The sequence below is a fragment of the Simochromis diagramma genome, unplaced genomic scaffold, assembly GCF_900408965.1.
Source record: "Simochromis diagramma unplaced genomic scaffold, fSimDia1.1 OVJJ01000361.1, whole genome shotgun sequence".
NCBI classification, from domain to species: Eukaryota; Metazoa; Chordata; class Actinopteri; order Cichliformes; family Cichlidae; genus Simochromis; species Simochromis diagramma.
This window is the reverse complement of record NW_024386860.1, coordinates 18,541,341-18,559,816: the sequence shown is the minus strand read 5'-3', so window position 1 is coordinate 18,559,816 and position 18,476 is coordinate 18,541,341. Positions and strand designations below refer to the sequence as shown.

General features: G+C 50.3%; 3 protein-coding genes across 8 annotated transcripts; 1 reads left to right on the top strand and 2 right to left on the bottom strand.

Moving 5' to 3' along the window:
* Positions 1–390: 390 nt before the first annotated feature.
* LOC120732974 (zinc finger protein 436-like) lies at positions 391–9,878 on the bottom strand. Of its 4 annotated transcripts, none has more exons than XM_040030913.1 (10): positions 9,431–9,878; positions 7,378–7,450; positions 6,917–7,029; positions 5,981–6,681; positions 4,602–4,910; positions 4,366–4,441; positions 3,342–3,649; positions 3,154–3,243; positions 2,745–2,898; positions 391–2,543 (listed from the first exon to the last, which is right to left on the bottom strand). In XM_040030913.1, exons 3-10 carry the CDS (start codon positions 6,978–6,980, stop codon positions 1,834–1,836), a joined length of 2,412 nt encoding a protein of 803 aa, XP_039886847.1. In that variant the 5' UTR covers positions 6,981–7,029; positions 7,378–7,450; positions 9,431–9,878; the 3' UTR covers positions 391–1,833. The 4 variants fall into 4 exon arrangements, with proteins under 4 accessions (XP_039886847.1, XP_039886849.1, XP_039886850.1 ...); XM_040030915.1 differs by having other exon boundaries at positions 391–2,525; XM_040030916.1 differs by having other exon boundaries at positions 391–2,507.
* A 119-nt stretch (positions 9,879–9,997) lies between these two features.
* mrps12 (mitochondrial ribosomal protein S12) lies at positions 9,998–12,200 on the bottom strand. 3 transcript variants are annotated; one of them, XM_040030924.1, is made up of 3 exons: positions 12,085–12,200; positions 10,610–10,660; positions 9,998–10,536 (listed from the first exon to the last, which is right to left on the bottom strand). In XM_040030924.1, the coding sequence occupies exons 2-3, from the start codon at positions 10,656–10,658 to the stop codon at positions 10,154–10,156; spliced, it is 432 nt and encodes a 143-aa protein (XP_039886858.1). In that variant the 5' UTR covers positions 10,659–10,660; positions 12,085–12,200; the 3' UTR covers positions 9,998–10,153. The 3 variants fall into 3 exon arrangements, with proteins under 3 accessions (XP_039886858.1, XP_039886857.1, XP_039886860.1); XM_040030923.1 differs by having other exon boundaries at positions 12,059–12,167; XM_040030926.1 differs by lacking the exon at positions 12,085–12,200 and adding an exon at positions 11,722–11,822.
* An 848-nt stretch (positions 12,201–13,048) lies between these two features.
* On the top strand, positions 13,049–18,375 carry zgc:153896 (uncharacterized protein LOC569930 homolog). The gene is made up of 5 exons (XM_040030917.1): positions 13,049–14,028; positions 16,253–16,398; positions 16,719–17,342; positions 17,434–17,704; positions 18,185–18,375. Exons 1-5 carry the CDS (start codon positions 13,665–13,667, stop codon positions 18,256–18,258), a joined length of 1,479 nt encoding a protein of 492 aa, XP_039886851.1. The 5' UTR covers positions 13,049–13,664; the 3' UTR covers positions 18,259–18,375.
* Positions 18,376–18,476: the final 101 nt, after the last annotated feature.

Below are 18,476 nucleotides of genomic sequence, written 5' to 3'. Positions count from 1 at the left end.
TAGAAACTCTCACAGGTATTCTCACCTGGCGGAGATTTCAGTTTCATTCATGGACATAATGGTAAATGGCCTGTATTTGTACAGCGCTTTACTCGTCCCTAAGGACCCCAAAGCACTTTACACATCCAGTCATCCACCCATTCACACACTGGTGATGGCAGCTACATTGTAGCCACAGCCACCCTGGGGCGCACTGACAGAGGCGAGGCTGCCGGACACTGGCGCCACCGGGCCCTCTGACCACCACCAGTAGGCGACGGGTGAAGCGTCTTGCCCAAGGACACAACGACCGAGACTGTCCGAGCCGGGGCTCGAACCGGCAACCTTCCGATTACAAGACGAACTCCCGACTCTTGAGCCACGATCGCCACATAATCCCACTCATTTAAGCTCCCTGTTACACGTTGTTGTATTTAACTTGAGCTGCTGTAACAAGAGAAGATAAATCATACCCAGCAGCCACTTTATTAGCTACACCTTGCCAGTACAGGACTGGACCCTGTTTCTTCTTCCCAGCATCGACGAGGTTCTGGAAGCATTCCTCAGAGACTCTCCGTGTTGACGTGACACCATCACAGACTTACTGCAGAGCTGTGGACCGCATCCATGACATGTGGTGACTGTGGAGGCGTTTGGAGGACGGTGAACTTGTCACGGACGTGCCAAGAAACCATCACGCCCCCCGACAGAGAGATCCTGGATGTTGTGGCAGATATTCTGTAGCTCATCTGCTTCAGGGTGTGATGTGCTCAGAGACGCTCTTCTGCATACCTTTGTTATAATAAGTTATATAAGTTTGGTCATTCTCCTCTGATCTGGGGCACCACCCGAGCATTTTCTTCCAGAGATCTGTACTCTGTAAACTCAGCAGCTGTACCTAATAAAGTGGGCAGTGAGTGTAGATATAAAACTTCATAGAGTTCATAGAGGCGTACTGCCACCTGCTGGTAGAAAAATATCAGTCGTGTGACGGGAATATTTCTGCTGATGACATAATTCCACAGATCTTTCCTCAGGATGCGATGAAGTGTTGGAGCGTTCAGCACTCGTCTTTTAGTGTTTCCTGGTTGTAGTGGAGGAATCTGTGGTTCTGCAGGAACACGCAGCTGCTCGAGCTCCGGAAACAAACTCAGGTTCAGCTTCAGCTGAGCTCAGAGGCTTTAAAGACGTGGTGACTTTAAAAGTGTACAAACTGGTCCAGGGTTCAGACTCTACAACAGCACGAAGGCCTCTGTGTAGCTGACCTTTGACCTTCATATATCAGCTGTTTTACCTCTATAGAAATGAAATCAGAACCAGGGCTGCTGATCTGTAGCACCAAATATTCAACGAGCACTAAAAGTTTGAAAAACCCCTTCGTGACCACGCCTCTCGTTTGAAACACGTGACCTCCAAATGAGAAGCTGTCGGCAAAGTTCAGGGGTCACATCCGGACACGCGTCTGTGGTTCAGGCACCAAAAGCACTTTGGTTAAAGGGTCAGTGTGGTCCAATCAGCCGGCCGGATCGTGGACCGGGGGCTCGTTTGGAGGCAGAGATTCGTTCTGTTACTTGGGATGCTGTTAGCCTAGCTTAGCATACAGGCTGAAGGCTCATGCGTCTTCCTGTTTCTTCACTGCGTCCACGACAGGAATGTAACGACAGCTGCAACAGGAAGTGAGCTGAGGCGGGGCTAACAGCATCTCAGAGCCTTTCCTTTAAGGCAGATTTAACCGAGCGCGTCCTCTGAAGTCCTTCTAATATCTGAGGCTGAACTCACACTGGTTTCACTGGTTACTCGCTGACTTTTGTCCACACTGGTTTTCCCAGCACGGGCCTCCCTCTCTCACCGCTTTCAGAGACTCTCATTGGTCGAGGAGGTCCCGGCCTCCCTCAGCCCGGCTGGCTGCAGCTCGTGCTTCTTCATGTGCTTCCTGAAGACTCGGGCTCCGCTCAGGTTCTTCTGGCAGATGTCGCAGAAGTACGGCCGAGCCTCCGAGTGCACGTCCACGTGGTAGGTGAGCTCGAGGGCGCGGCTGAAGCTCTTGTTGCACAGCGGGCACTGGTAGCGGACGCCCGAGTGCGTCAGCTGGTGCTCTTTGAGCGAGCTGCGCTGCTTGAAGGTCTTGGGACAGATGGGGCACTGATACGGCCGGGCGTCGGTGTGCAGACGCTGGTGCCGGCGCAGCGCGCTGGAGAAGGTGAAGCTCTTGCTGCAGATGCTGCAGGTGTAGGGTCTCTCTCCCGTGTGGATCCTCTGGTGCTCTGTCATGTGCACGTGCTGGATGAAGCTCTTCCTGCAGGTGGGGCACTGAAAGGGACGCTCGCCCGAGTGGATCCGCAGGTGCTTCTGCAGCGCCGACGCTTTGAAACAGTCGCGCCCGCAGACGGGGCAGCAGTGCCGTGATTTCCCATCAGCCCCACTGTCGGCCTGTGGATTCAAGGGTCCGCGAGGACTTGTGGGCCCATCGCAATCTAAGAATCCATCAGGGTGTAAAGGTACATCAGGGTCTGTGGGTCCGTCAGGGTCTGTGGGTCCATCAGGGTCTGTGGGCCCGTCAGGGTCTGTCAGAGACATCAGAGAGAACTCAGAGGAACACCGACTGCTGCTGAGGAGAGTGCCTGCAGGCTTTATGAGGGCAGTCAGCGTTTCAGGGTCAAACATGCAGCCATCCAATCATCATTTAGAAAAAACCAAACTGCCGCTGCCCTCACAGAGCCAGTCGGGAGCAATCAATAACTAATTAATTAAAGATGAAGACTCACTGCCGCGCGCTGGCCTCCAGTCCTCTTCCTCACCATCAGAGTTTATCAGCCCGCTCACGTCTGGCTCTTTACGCTCCTCGCTGTTGCCCCGCCCCTCAGTGGGGCGGGGTTTGTTAACAGAGGGCTCAACTCCGGTGAAAACATCTACGGAGGTCTGTAGAAGTAGACAAAGACAGGAGGAAATCAAACTACAGTTAAATGTTAGCGTGATTATGTCTCCAGATAAATGGAAGTAATTTAAAATCAGTGTGACGTGATGTGAATGGCGAGCACGCGGGTTCACACAGAGGACCGGAGCGTCTGTCGGTGAGGCCTTTCATTTACAGCTGCTGCGTTCTGTGCTGACCTCGTTCTGCACCTCAGACCTGCACACAGGTCAAAGTTCACCTGAGACCAGCTGTTTTCTTACCTGCTCATTCACGCCTTCATCCACCTCCTTCTTCTTCTTCATCCCCAGCTCCACCTTCCCGCCCTCGATCTTCATGTCGAACCAGAACACCTGAAAGATGCACAAAATCTGATCTGAGTGCAGTTTCTATCTCCCGCCTTCAGTCAAACGCACGCTCAGATGAAAGAGGTTTGAAGTCTGGGCGTCACCTTGTCGGCGGGGTCGGCGATGAGCCCGTCCCTGATGTGGGTCCTCATGTGCTGGCGCAGCAGGCAGGGCTTCAGGAAGCTCCGGGGGCAGATGCTGCAGGCGTGCGGCTTGTCGGCCATGTGGGTCTTCCTGTGCACTCGCAGGGTGGCCGCGCTGCTGAGGATCTTCGCGCATACCGGGCAGCGGTGCGGCTTCTCCGAGTCGTGGACCTTGGCGTGCTCCAAGAGAGCAGACATCCCCGGGAAGCTCCTCCCACAGCTGAGGCAGCTGTGGGAGGAGCTTCCCTTCGGAGTATCGGTGCTCCCGTCTGAGGACGAACAGGAAGAGGGAGTGAAGGACCTGCGTAACTCAGCTGTTCATGTCACCTGGTGCCGTATCGTTAAAGCTCGCTTCAGTGTAAACCTGAGCTCCACGGTTCCTTCAGCCTGTTCCCACCCACACAGATTTACCCACTGCCACAGCCCACCCGAGTGACGCTGACCAGTGTGAGAGGAACTTGTTCCACTTTCTAAAACACAACAATAAGCTCAGTCACTTTAAATGTCACATCCTTTTTCTTATTTTGGTCCCTGATGCAGAATTATTCACAATCACCGGACCTGACAAGCCTCTGCAAACGTCCTCCACAGCTGGGAGAAGTTCAGACCTCACTGCTCTCTCCAAACATCACTCAGTTCATGCCGCAGTAAATTCACTCCCACAGCTCAGTCTCGATGTCACCACACTGCCTAACGCCCGAGTCCTCACCAGCTAATCTGCTGTAGGACACGCAGGAGCACGCCAACATCCAACAGCAGCACACCGGCGCCGAGGAAAGGTGTTAGCTGAGATGTGACGGATGTTCAGGGATAACGTTTACACTCTGGAGTCATTTCAGGAGAAAAAGCCTCCGTGGATTCTCACAGACTAAAAGGACAGACAGCTAAACTGTGGAGAACGTAACGTGTGGCATGAAATGAAAAGCCGCTTTGCCGCAGCGCGAACGGGCCGACCCGTCTGAAACGAGGAGCTGGAGTTTCTCACCGGTCGCCGAGTCTCCGTCTGCGTTCCCGGCGTTCCTGTTCTCCACTTTCATCCCGCTGAGCGATTCACCCGTTTTCTGGAACAGAGCGCAGATCTGAGGTCAGTTTACCTGCATCAGCTGTGAGCAGGTCAGATTATGAAGCTAACATGCGGCTCCTACATTTCACATAATCCTCTTACATTCTGCACTTATTTCCAATTTCTGCATGTTTCTGAAGTCGAGGCTGACTGCTCACCGGCTGGTCTGAAGGCTGTGATTGGTCGTCAGCGGCGGCGGTGCTACACTCTTCCCTGCCGTGGATCTCCTGATGCTTCCTCAGCACTCTGAGCACAGAGAAGCGCTTCATGCAGACGTCGCACTGGTACGGCCTCTCTCCGGTGTGAGAGCGCATGTGCTCCTTCAGCCGCGACGCTCGACCGAACTCTCGGCCGCAGACGCCACAGGTGAACTGCTGCGCCCTCTGGTGGAGCTGCCGGTGCTGCAGCAGCTTCTCCACAGACAAGAAGTCCTTCTGACACAGGAAGCAGTGAAGATTCATCTCCCCCTGAGTTTCAGACAGACGGAGAACAACCTGAAGCTTCAACTTTTAGCTCAAACCAGCTCACGGCAGCAGCTTTACATCTTTACAGGGAGGAAGACAGAACCAGGCTCGGGAAGAGAAAGCAGAGAATAAACAGAGGCAATGCTGATAGTGTCTGTCTGGGTGCAGACGAGACACCCGATATCTCGCCCTCTGTGGCGACACGTTGTGTCTTAAAATAAAGACCTGAGAATCGAATCGCAGACTCGGGGGTCAGAAGGGCGTCGACTACGATAATGAGTCCGACCTGGAGTTGAAGAGACAAAATGATCCCTGAGAGGAACCAGGAGAGCAGAGGGGACCCTGTCCCAGCGCTCTGCTGTCAGGTTAACACCTGGTGCTCAACATCTGGTTCTCCAGCTGTGGGGGGACACATTACTGTTCGACTTCACTGGGAATTGTCTGATGTTTCCTCAGAGAACATCAGTCTTCCTTCTCTCACCCCAACCAATCACAGCAGATGGCCCCGCCCCTCCCTGAGCCTGGTTCTGCTGGAGGTTTCTTCCTGTTAAAAGGGAGTTTTTCCTTCCCACTGTCGCCAAAGTGCTGCTCACAGGGGGTCATATGACTGTTGGGTTTTCTCTGTATGTGTTATTGTAGGGTCTACTGTACAATATAAAGAACCTTTGGAGCTTTAAAACTGAATTGGATCGCTGTGAGCTCCACGGTGTTTCTCCTGTTATCCGCCCGAGTCCTGAATTCTGCTTGAATGGTCCAAATGAATTCCCGCCTCTTTTCCCAGGATTTCAGTGTGAAGTTGGAGGAGGTCAGGGCAAAGCGTGACACTAAGTGAAACTAAGTGAATTTAACCTTCAGTTCGTTGAGCTTGAACCTGATTTTATTGCTTATGACAGACAGAAACTGTGAGGAGCGGCGCGTGAGCCAGAAACAGCCAATCACAGCGAGCCTCTCGCCTACTTTAAGTCACGACACAAAAGGAAAATGTGACACTTCTAAGGAAACTGTTCACTAAGACCAATCCCTCCTTTCACACTCTTCCAGCAGTCATGTGACCACACCTGTGTAACACTCACCTCTCCGTCGACACCTTCGACTTTGACCACCTGGATCTGCTCGGCGTGCTTCTGCAGGTGTTTCCTCAGCAGACCCGGCCTGTTGAAGCTCTTGCCGCACAGCGAGCACGGGTGCGGCTGCTGCCCCGTGTGCAGCCTCACGTGATCCCTGAAGGACGACGCCGTGGAGAAAACCTTCTCGCAGACGGAGCAGGAGTACAGGTTCTGTCCCGTGTGGGTTTTCTGGTGGTCGACGAGCCCCGTCCTGGAGGCGAAGCTCTTGGGGCACAGCGAGCAGAGGAACGGCCTTTCTCCAGTGTGAGTGCGCTCGTGCTGGACGAGGTGGCGCCGCTGGACGAATCCTCTCCCGCACACCGAGCAGCAGTGGGGTTTCTCTGCGGCGTGGCCGAGCCGGTGACGCCGCAGGCAGCTGAGCTGGGCGTAGCTGACACCGCAGTCGGGGCAGGAATACGGCTTCTCTCCGGTGTGAACCCGCTGGTGGACCGCCACGTTTATCTTCTTTGTGAAGCGTTTGCTGCACAGCGAGCAGCTGTACGGCTTCTCGCCCGTGTGGGCGGTCATGTGATCGACCAGGCGGGAGGGACGCGAAAACTCCCGGCCGCATACCGAGCACCGGTGGCGGCGCTTTGACCGGTGAGCGCTGTCTGAAGCCGGTTCATCTGGTACAGAGAGACTCTGCACACCTGGATCGAGCCCCGCCCCTGCAGGACACAAAGACATAAATGATCATTAAAATCACGTTTTAAAGGATTTCAACTTTCAATATGAATCACGTGAAAACCAATCAGAAGAGCAGCGGTAGAGGAGGACGCTGGGCAGACGCTCCTCCTGCAGCCTGTTGCTGATACCTGCAGAGCTGTTGGATCCAGCCTTGGCCTGATATCAGCGCTCCCCCCGTAACTCTGACACTAAAATAACCCAGCGAGGGTCCCTAACCTTGAGCAGGGAGCTGCTGACAGTCCTCTCCTGTTTCTTCGGGCTCCTCCTTCACTCCATTCATCTCCTCATGCTCTCCTCCTCCTCAGTGTTGATGCGTCTCCTTCAGGCTTCTGAAATAATAATAATGGATTGCATTTATAAAGCGCTTTACAATGCCACTGTTCATTCACTCTCACATTCACACACTGGTGGAGGCAGCTACAGGTGTAGCCACAGCTGCCCTGGGGCAGACTGACAGAGGCGAGGCTGCCATATCGCGCCATCGGCCCCTCTGGCCAACACCAGTAGGCGGCAGGTGAAGTGTCTTGCCCAAGGACACAACGACCAGGACAGACAGAGCAGGGGATTGAACCAGCGACCTTCCGGTCCCTGAACCACATTCGCCCCGACCATTAAACAATTGTACACAAGCTTCCTGCTCACGGTGAAAGCACCAGAGTGTTAGTGTGCAGACGTACCTGAAGCCTGGTTGGTTTCCTCTGAGATGAGCCGCATGAAGCCGCCGTCGCCCGGCTGGAGTGAATCCTCACACTGAGACAGAAGCAAACATTAATCAACCTTAAACGTTCGTCAGCGTGCTGCGTCTGCGACACCACTCTGTCCTGATGACACACCGATGAGCCAGCGTGGCTCACCATCATCAGGAGTCTTCTCTCATTCCTCTGTCCTCGTGACCTGAAAAGAAGCCTCGCCGCTCCACGCTGACGGATGTTTCACTGATCGATCGCTTTGAATCAGCTAGATCGATACACCGCAGCCCCGCCTCCTCTCCATTTGCACACAGCATCACTCAGCTTAACTTCATCATCCTCCAGACCTCTCCACGTATCACTGGACGCCTCCTCCCCACAGACCACTACCCTACTGGTGGCCACTTCTCCAACAGAAGGGAAACAAGGAGAATTTAACCTTTATCTGTTCAAATCATGGTCAGTATGTGCGAGGTGGTCAGGAGGTCCAAAAGTGAGTCTGCAGCCATCTGTGAGACATGGTGGAGGCTCTGTCCTGGTTTCAGCTGCATGTCAACCAGCGTTGGAGAGCTTTGATCAAACTGATCAAGTATGATCATCAGAGTTTGATCCACCATGCAGGAACATCTAGAGACATCTGATTGGCAGCAGCTGCCAGCGCAGTGAAAGCACATCTGGATAGAAACACATGCAGTGGATCGCCACAGGCAGTTTTAGACTCGGATCAATTGTGGGATTAAGTACTGAACTACGGAGCCCCGCAGGGGACATGGGAGAAAAAAAAATAAGACGGACTTTTGCGAGATCCCGAGTTTGTTTTGCGAGATCCCGCAAAAGTCCGTCTTAATTTTTTTTTCTCCCATGTCCCCTGCGGGGCTCCATACTGAACAGTCGTGAGCAACGTGATGCTGCCGCACAGTCGACGGCAAAACGACACGGGAAGCCGAGCTTGACTCCGCGGGCACCGCATGCTGCCTTCTGTTGGTCACAGGGAGCTGTGCTGAGATAAAGAAACACATCGGTGCGTTTGTAAGAACACTGTTACTATAATGTTACAGGACACTGTGCCAGCGCTACAGGACGAAAGAGACTGAACAGAAAATGTGAATGTACCTTTAAGCTTCAAGCTATTAAAAAGTCACTTTATAACAAAATAAATACAAACCAACAAAAATATCTTTCATACAAAAAGTAAACTTTGTTCAAATGTGCATCGTCCACATGAACAGCATGTTTGAAATCCATTTGTATGTTTTATTTTTAAATGTTCAATTAATTTTGTTTGTGCTCCAAATAAATTAGAAATTGCCCTCTTTTCTTGTTCTGTGCCCCACCTGAGCCCCAGGTGTGGGACCGTCACTGTGGAACACCATAAGTCATGGATGGGCCTCCCCAGAGCCCGGACCCCTGAAGCAGTGTGGGATCATCCTGACAGGGAACAGAACAACCGGCAGAAACATCCAAAGCAGCAGGCTGGAGAGCTGCTGGAGGAAGCTGCCCGAGTGGTTCAGTGTTTGCACATATTTCACATTTTCATCACAGAACATTAAGAAATGAGAGGTGGCTCAAGACTTTTGCACAGCGCTGTGTGTCTTTGTCTGCTCCCACTGTCTGTTTCTTCTTCCTTTACCGCACTGTGAGCATTAAAGCGTGTGTGCGGAGCTTCCTGATCACACAGACAGCAGCTCGGAGCTCACGCTGATGGTTTTTGGTGCTTTAACTCGGAGCATCAAACGGACAGCCAGCTAGCCCATCAGCTAGCCTAGGAGCTAGCCCGCTGTTAACGTAAAGCGTTCAGAGAGAAGCCCGGAGCTTCAAACACACTCGTCCGTACAGAATGGGCAAAGAAACGCCCGAAAAAGGATCTAAACCCGACGGTGTTACAGGAGCATCCCTGACAGCAGAGCGGCTGATGCTTAGCTGTGAGTGCGGCTAGCGCATGCTAACGCTAATTAGCTGTGATGGAGGCGGAGCGCCGGTTTAAAGGCTTCACAGCCGCCTTTGGCGAGCTAACCTGCAGGTGTACGGATGGAGCTCTCACCTGTCTGTCAGCAGCACTCACACCGACTCCAGGAGAACTGAAAACCAGAGAATGTTTTTTCAAAAATGAAGAGCCAGACAGCAGGTGAGTCCCAACTGAACCTAACAGTGCTGCCGCCGCTGGCCGGAAGGTGAACTACAACAACACTGCAGCGAGAGGCGGGCGTCCGCGTGCGCTCACGCACACTTGAGGTGACACAAAAGGAGCCAGATGTTTCCATCTACGTCATCATACTTCACCTCAGCCTCACCAACATCTGCAGCAGCTTCAGTCACCTTTGAACTCTGCGGGTGAGACTGCAACAACCTGGAGGTTACTCACCTGGAACTCATGGACAGGTTATCACACAGGTCAAGCCAAGGACTTTATTTTATTCTTCCTCCCACACGAAGGCAAACTGAATATTTGAGCTTATTCATCTCTTCATCAAATATGCAACACGGCGGCGAGGCTGCCTCTGTGAAAGGCGGCGCTGCCTGTTTTTTAGGGACTTCCCTCTGAAATGTGACCTCGACACGTGCTGTAAACAAACCAACTCAAACTGAAGTGACGACAACAACAACAGTGTGGGTTTTTTTTAGGATGAACAGGAAGTGTCTTTAATTCTGGACACTGACAGCAGATCATCACAAACATGGAGCTGAGTGAAGCTCAGGACCGTCGCCGCCGCTGGCAGGAGGTCACCACACACACACACCTTGCACCCCTCCCCCCACAGTCAGTCTACTGCTTCTTCTTCACCACGTGAGCGCAGTCATATTTGCCCCGCACCACGGTGAGTTTGACCCCGGGCAAGTCCTGCGTCCGACCCCCCTGCACAAGCACCACGTTGTGCTCCTGCAGGTTGTGCCCCTCCCCGGGAATGAACACCACCGCCTCCTTCCCGTTGGACAGCCGCACACGGGCGCACTTCCTGTTGGCGGAGTTGGGCTTCTTGGGCTTTCGGATCATCGTCTTCAGGATGACCGCCTTCAGCTGGGGGCGGCCAAACGTGGCTCCAACGGCTTTGGGAGGGACTTTGGGCTTCCCTTGGCGATGCATCTGGTTGAGCGTGGCCATGGTCCTGGACAGGAGGGGGGCGGTCCACGCAGAGGCGTGCTGGGACGCTGCAGAGGGAGGGGTTTATGGTTAAACGCTGAAATAAAGTCGGCGCTTGTTCACCTGATGTCTGACACTCACCTTGAATCAGCGACGTCAGTGCCGGTCTCAGACTCCACAGAGACGCCATTCCTGAAACATCAGACGAGAACATCTGTCAGGAGACCGTCAACCATCAGCTGACACGCCCACATCAGACACTCGAGTATTGCAGTATTTCAGGTTGGTATTTTGGGCTGGGTCACCTGACCCCTCAGCGGGTCGCATCTTTTAACGTCAGCTCCGCCCCATCAGCACTTTAAAATCAAACGTTTGTCTGCGACGCGTTTGGGACGACTCGTCACAGGACTCTGGCATTTATTCAGGAAACAGAGCGGTCCTCGTCTTTGTCCGTCAGACGAGCGTCGGCGCAAAGCTCGGCTTGTGTCTCGTGTTATAAATCAAACAGCTCACTGACAGCTGGACTCGCTCATCGGCTGTGAAACTTTACTTCCTCCCTGCGAGGTCAGTTTGGCTGTTATTACACGTCAGCACCTGTAACAGTACAAAAATATAAAACTGCAGCTCTGCAGCTGTTAAACTGGACGTGAAACACGTTGTGTATAAAGGCTCATTTGCATCATGGAGCCCTGCTCTCTAGAACTCACTGTGTGTGAAGCTGGATTTAAGAAATAATGCTTTATAAAGTTTTTAACAGCATGTTTACAGCCATCTCGTTTCAGTACAGGTGGTGTTGGTTCGTCACAGCTACAACAGTTTCTGTAACTGACCTCAGGTCAGCAGGAAGCGTGTGCCAAGAACAGCACCACAGTAACCAGAAGCATCCTGAGCTCTGAGATCTGATCTGGGCACAAAGACCAGCAGCTGGTGGCCGACAGGTGTGACCGGGTTCTGGTGGCGTACTCGGAGAACAAGCCGCTGAGAGCTTTGAGCTGATGGAAACCATTTTAAAAGGTGACTGTGCAGGACTGGGAGCCAGTGACGTGTTACCGTAATCTAACCTGCTCGATATGAAACATGAATTCATCTGATTACAAAGAAGCTGAAAAGAAACTAAAAGGTTCGTCTTGGCAGCAGAACACGAGCTTCTTTAGAATTACTGCAGATTAAACCTTTGTTTTTACGCGCGAGCACGCAGCAGCTCTCGGTGGGTCCTCGTGCACGCGTCAGCGTTTAACGTCTGTTAAACTCACGAGAACTGAACGCGTGCAGTTGTTCCACTAAACCTGCGGTGGGCAACTCCAGGCTCGGGGCCGGTGTCCTTGATCCAACACAGCTGATTTAAAGGCTAAATTAGCTCCTGCAGTTCTCCAGAGGTTCTCCTAATCATGTGGTTCAGGTGTGTTGACCCAGGGTGAGGTCTAAAACCTGCAGGACACCGGCCCTCGGGGCCTGGAGTTGCCCACCCCTGCACTAAACTCCTGTGGAAGGAGCACACCTGTGCACGCGCTGATGTTTATACGTAGACAGCGTGGCTAACGCTTAACACCGGCTAGCTTCAGGACACACGCGCACACACACAGGGGTTACCGGAAGTTTGCTCGCTCCACGCACACCTGCTGAGAGTCCCGGACAAACCTCCACGCCGGCGGAAGGAATCGGAACTCTGACCGGTCAAAGTATTGACGGCATTCCAGTGAAATCGATCAAGGACGTCGCAGCACGAGCACCACGACCTCTCAACAACCCGGAAATCCTTCCGCTGTCAGTGCGGCCTCCACTGGCGCATTACTGCCCCCTGCAGGACGAAATAGTCACTTCGCGTTTCTCCTGATTTCTTTTTCTTTTTTTTTTCTTTTTTAACTTTATTTAACAAACAATGAGTATACAACATACGAACAGATGAAGTATACAAAACAACAGAACATGAACACACAAAGCCAAGGGTAAAAGAAAAAGGTAACAATTATAAGAATACACGCAGAAATTCACATACATATATTGTTGTGAGAGCCTTTTTGTTGGTGCAGTCTGATATTGTTTGTATGTGCATGTGCACATCCTTAAAATAATGACAGAAATATGGTGTTTTGTTAGTAAACTTACATTTATGGGTAAAAAATTTAGCTAAAAGTATTAAGAAATTTATCATAAAAAACATTTCTCATACTTCTTGGGGAACTTAAAGAAACAGAATAAAACATTTTCCCATCGTAAAGAAAACTCCCTTAAAATATGGACGATAACAAAACAGCTAAATTCCTTCCAGAATCTCTGTGTAAAAGAACAGTACCAAAAAAGATGTGTCACAGTTTCTGGATGATCCCCACAGAAAGTACAATTAGTATTTATGTCCCTTTTAAATTTGACCATGTAGTGACTGGCTGGATAACATTTATGTCGAATTTTAAAAGAGACTTCTTTCACCTTATTTACAATCAAATATTTATGGGGGACCATCCAGACTGTCTTCCGCTTGATATCTGGAACATATCGGTTCCAATAAGATGTTATATATGGGAGAGAGACGATATCTTCTTGGAATAAACTACGTATTCTCTTATTGCTGTTGCCAAGTTCCTGTGAAAAGCAGATTTTTCCTGTTGGTGACTCAGCTGGATCAGGGAGAGTGACTGAGGTAGATATTGAGCTGTCAGTGTTTTTATATAACATTAAAGTCCCTGAGGGTGTGGCACCAAGCACCATTGAGAATTCCTGAACACTGATTGGAAAATTATATAGTGCCTCCTGATTTCTTCTTCTTCCTCCTGCCGTCCATCCATGAACCTCCTGAGCTCCTCTTCTCCTCCGCACATGCTCAGACCTTCACAGCAGGCCTCACCTCGGTCTTTAAACCTTCCTTTTCACTCGTGCCGCTCTCCTGTCAGAAATCACGACTCATCTCCTCGCAGCTCCTCTGTACGTTTTCATTGTATTCTACAGTTTGTAATAAACGTCATCGTCACCAACACTTTATTTAAACACTTATTTAAATGTGTTGTTTTCCTGCTTATCATTGTGTATTATTCTGTTTTTATTGCATTTGGCTCTGTTATCAGTTCACGAGTACAGGTGGCGCACTTTGGTTTCAGACTCTGTAATTACTCTGCAATGGGGTTTTCAGCCAGAGCCGATTCAAGAAGGTCAGCTCAAGTCCTGATAAGTGGCAGAGGCTCCAAGGTTTCGTGCTTCACACATGTCAGCTGATCTCTATCAGACACTGTTACACATTAACCAGGTGGTCCACAGGTGTGCAGGACAGGTAAAGCAGCTACGGCCTCGCTCCGAGCTGCAGTCAGTCGGAGTGAAGATGAAGATGAGGCCGCAGCTGCTCCTGGTTCTGACGGCGGTCGTCTGCGCTGCCGCCAAGCCTCTGAGCAAGGCGGCGATGACGAGTAACAAGCTGCTGCTGATCTCCTTCGACGGCTTCAGGTGGGACTACGACCAGGACGTGGACACGCCGAACCTGGACCAGCTGGCTGCGGACGGGGTCAAGGCCAAATACATCACCCCTCCGATGCTGACCATGACCTCGCCGTCCCACTTCACCACCATCACCGGTAACCATGACAACTTCATTTTAATATCAATTTAGTTTCAAAGTTGCAGCGGTCACAGCCAGTACTGCATTAGGAATACTGCATGCGCTGGAAAGTACACATACTGTACAAGTACAAATATTAAATACCTGAAAGTACTTAATATTTGTACAACACAATACAGTACAACTTTGTATAGCACATTTAAAACCAGCGGCACACCAACGTGCTTTACAGTAACACAATCATTTATAGAAAGGCAACATTAACAGGGAATGTGTACGTGTACGTGACAAATAAAATTTGAATTTGAATTTGAATAAATACACCAACAGGTGGAGAGCACTAATCAGCCACAGCGCAGTGAAAATATGTAAAAGAAAATACAAACAACTCGACTATTCAACAACAAAATGAAATTTAAATGATTAAAACTACATAAAGAACATTTGCAGGATACAGACACTAACTAGGGAAGGCTGGATTGAATAAAAAGGTTTTCAATCGCGATTTCAAAGACTGGACTGATTCAGACTCACAAATAGCAGTAGGAAGGTCATTCCAGAGTTGGGCTGCAGCTGTGGCAAAAGCACGATCACCTCTGGTCTTCAACCGTGCCCTTGGTTCCCCCAAGAGATCTCAGTGCTCTACTAGGAGTGTACAAGCTGAGAAGTTCAACAAGATAGCTGGGAGCAATGTGGTGTGTAACTTTAAAGGTAAGCAATAGTATTTTAAAATCAATACGGTATTTGATAGGAAGCCAGTGCAGGTCAGTGAGGATAGGAGTGAGAGACTCAAACCTGCCAGTTCCAGTTTGTACTCGTACAGGAGCAACAAAACCTCGGAGTCTCATGATGCAGCTGAAATCTGTCTGATCGACATGAACGGAAATATATTTGTGTCCTTTTGTATTTATACCTCTGTCTTTATCTACTAATATCTGTTTCTGCACTTTACATGAGTGCTGGATGTTTGTAGGTATGAAAACTCAGTTTCCCCTGGGATTAATAAAGTCTCTCTGATTCGGAAAAATCTGGGAGAGATGTTCCAGAAAAAAATCAATATCTTAAAAGTTATAATTTACAATCTGCCGAGAGCCGTCTGCTTTAGCTGGTTTACAACTATTTTAAGGCTTTTTGAAAATATTAATTAATTTCTGTGACCAAGACATTAAAACAACGAGACCGGAGCAGCAAAGAACAGGAGGTTGTGCAGACGCGGTGCTAAAAACAGCTGGATAGGAGCTACACACAGTAGAGTCGGGCTGATAACCGGCCTCAGCTGGACTGTGATCATCAGGATCAGCGAGCTGGAGCAGACACGCTCCTCCATAACGTGTCAGTTTACTGCTGATGTATCAGTACGTGCTGCTGATAATACGCCTCTGAGTGCAGCTTTAATCTGTAATAAATACATGATTTAAAAACTGCTTTCACAGGTAGTATCAGACGGGTTAGCTGTCATGTATGTGAGCAGTTTGATTTATAATGCATCAAATCAGTGACCTCAGATTAGGTTCATGTAGTTAAGGAAGCCAGAGAGATAAGCTGTGACGGTGCTGCTGGGAAATAAACCCGTCTGAGACCAGAGTCCAGAGACTGCTGCTCCGGGGACAGGTTTAATCTGAGCCGAGGGTCACGGACACGCGACGATGATGTTAACCAGCTGCTGACGCCGCCACACTTTCTGACATTCAACTTGAACCTTTTGCAGACTGTGTGTGACGCCCATCCCACGGTGTGGTCTGTTAGCTGTGCCTGGAGGACAGCCTATGATGATGGGAGGAACATTCGCTAATGCATCTCCCTCGTGGCCTTTCAGCCAATAAAAGCTTCCTTATTGGTTTAGTTGGTGATACCTGCTGATTCAGCCTGCACAGTGTAGATCGGCTGTGCAGCACAAACATCTCTGCTTGCTTTGCTGCTTGTCCAGGATTCAAGCCTGTGACCTCATGCATTTATGTCTCAGAAGTTGCACATAGAGTAAAACACAGATGTGTGCAAATCCCTCCAGACAATCTGTAGATTATTTACCTCCTTACCTGTGGGGAAAGAAAGCATGCACAACCTAAAATCTGGCTCAGCTTCTGTCGGCGTTTCACATCGTCTCCAACTCCTAAATAAAAAGATCACTAATATCCGACCTCTGATAGTCCCTCTCAAATAAAGGATCTTACTTTCTGTCTGCTTTCAGTTTCCAGAGCGGTGCAGTGAAATGTGCTAAAACCTTCCTGTGTGTTCTTTAGGCCGATGGGTGGAGGATCATGAAGTCGTCCATAACTTGATGTTCAACCAAGAGACGAACCTGAAAGTTCCTCACAAAGAGACGCTGAAAAGATCGGAGTGGTGGGACAACGGAGCTCTGCCGCTGTGGATCACCGCTCAGAACCAGGTGAGTCGGGGTGAAGGATGAGCTGCACTGACACAGGAGGACACTGTGGTTATTTTACCAAACACGCAGGAGAGCACCAGATGTAGAAAGTAGACCACATCTAAAGGTGCGATTTCTATGTTTGTCTAATTCGAGGAAAAGTTGGATTCTTCAGGAACATCACTGATAAAAAACGGGAAACCAAGCTGGATGAAATCTGGCTGCTTCCTGTGAACGCGAGAGTGCTTCCAACACTTCTGGGCTGTTTGCAGCCATAACACGATCACAGATCAGGAGTGCGATGTGGTGCTTACCATTCTGTTCAACTATTCTAATTTCAGGGTCTGAAAACAGCTTCCTTCTTCTTCCCCGGAGGCGGAGCCAACTACAGTGGCCAAGCGGTCAATCGAGTGCTACTGGAGGAGTCCGGCCACCCCGACGACAATGAGACCGAGTGGCGTCAGAAGATCGACACGGTGATGAGCTGGTTCTCCGAGGAGGACTTCCACCTGGTGACGCTGTACTACGGCGAGCCAGACAACGTGGGCCACGCCAAAGGGCCGGACACGCCGGACCGGAAAGAGATCATCCGTCAGATCGACCGCACCATCGGCTACTTGAAGGACGCTATCGATCGCCACAACCTGACCGACGGGCTGAATGTCATCATCACCTCTGACCACGGCATGACCACAGTAAAGAAGAAGCCGCAGGTAGACGAGGTCATCCTCAACAAATACCTGAATTTATTCGAGGTCGCTAAATTTGAAATTCTCGACTACGGTGGGTTTGGCATCCTGACGCCACATCCGGGGAAGGAGCAGGAAGTTTTTGACGCCCTCTCCAACGTGCCCAATATCACGGTGTACAAGAAAAACGAGATTCCAGAAAGCTTCCATCTCGCCAAAAGTGAGCGTCTGCCTCCCATCGTGATCATCGCAGATCTGGGATTCAACCTGAACTCTGTAAGTACCCCAACGTTTTACCTCCAAGAACCAAGAGCAAAATTCAACAAATCTAGAGAACGTATATCGACTTCATATCGTTTCACACCAGAGATTCATCGTCTACGTGAATAAAGGTGACCACGGCTTCCATAACACTGAGATGGACATGAAGACCATCTTCAGGGCCTTCGGCCCGAGCTTCAAGAGGAGCTACCTGTCCGAGCCGTTCGACAGCATCCACATCTACCCTCTGATGTGCAAACTGCTGCAGATCGAACCAGCGCCGCACAACGGGTCACTGAGCGTGACCGAGGACATGCTGCTCCCCACCACCACGGCCAAGCCTTCGTTCACAACGCCGCAAGGCTCTTTTACCACAGGTGTGTTGCCCTCGTCTGACGCTCTTCTAGAGTAGCGGTCTGTTATCCAAGGTTCAGGTAGACTCATCTTTCAAGTCTGGCTTGAGTTCAGGGTCAGTTCACGTTCTCGCTTCGAAGCGACTGTGCCGATCAACTCGCCACCTCACAACTTTTGAAGATGAAATAAATCATTTCATCTATAAAAAGGTAGAATTCTGTACATTGCTTAGAGACCTGTCGTAAGTCCATATCATTTGGTGCCATTGGTCATCAAGCATTCACATTAAAAACTCTGGCCCCGCCCACTGCTCATCACCACTGATACAAGACGCTGAACCTACAGCCAGCTTTTGAAGGCGTCTCCAGTCCAATCAAAGAATTATTTCATATCATAAGTGAGAGTTTAATAAGACCAGGTAAAAACTAGCCTAGCTTAGCTTTCAGCTCTGAGTGCAGATCATGTGACGTGCACGTTAACCACGACGCTCCTTTCCTTTCCAGCTGGATCGCAGGGAGCTCGGCTGTCCGTGGCTCTGCTGCTGGCCATGCTGCTGTCCATGTTCACCGTGCTGTAACTGGTCCAGGATCAGTTTGACGTACAGCTGGATTCAGCGGTTTCCTCATTTACTTTCACTCTGAATGTTGTAACGTTTGCTTCTCCAATAAACATGAACAACGTGAACATTTTTAAAGGCTTATTTTCTGTTTCCTTTTTTAACATGTTGTGTTTCACCTGATGTTCCTCTCGGAGGCGTTTCCGTTCGGTCAGACTGAACGCTGGTTGGACATTTTA

Excerpts from the sequence above, each read along its gene's own strand:
- zgc:153896 (XM_040030917.1), top strand. The coding sequence starts at position 13,665 with ATGTCAGCTGATCTCTATCAGACACTGTTACACATTAACCAGGTGGTC. Across the intron at positions 14,029-16,252 it reads CCACTTCACCACCATCACCG|GCCGATGGGTGGAGGATCAT; the intron begins GTAACCATGACA and ends TGTGTTCTTTAG. Across the intron at positions 17,705-18,184 it reads GCAAGGCTCTTTTACCACAG|CTGGATCGCAGGGAGCTCGG; the intron begins GTGTGTTGCCCT and ends TTTCCTTTCCAG.
- LOC120732974 (XM_040030913.1), bottom strand. The coding sequence starts at position 6,980 with ATGAATGGAGTGAAGGAGGAGCCCGAAGAAACAGGAGAGGACTGTCAG. Across the intron at positions 3,650-4,365 it reads AGACGGAGACTCGGCGACCG|ACGGGAGCACCGATACTCCG; the intron begins GTGAGAAACTCC and ends GTTCGTCCTCAG. Across the intron at positions 2,544-2,744 it reads CTGGAGGCCAGCGCGCGGCA|ACCCTGACGGGCCCACAGAC; the intron begins GTGAGTCTTCAT and ends TGTCTCTGACAG.
- mrps12 (XM_040030924.1), bottom strand. The coding sequence starts at position 10,658 with ATGGCGTCTCTGTGGAGTCTGAGACCGGCACTGACGTCGCTGATTCAA. Across the intron at positions 10,537-10,609 it reads ACTGACGTCGCTGATTCAAG|CGTCCCAGCACGCCTCTGCG; the intron begins GTGAGTGTCAGA and ends CTCCCTCTGCAG.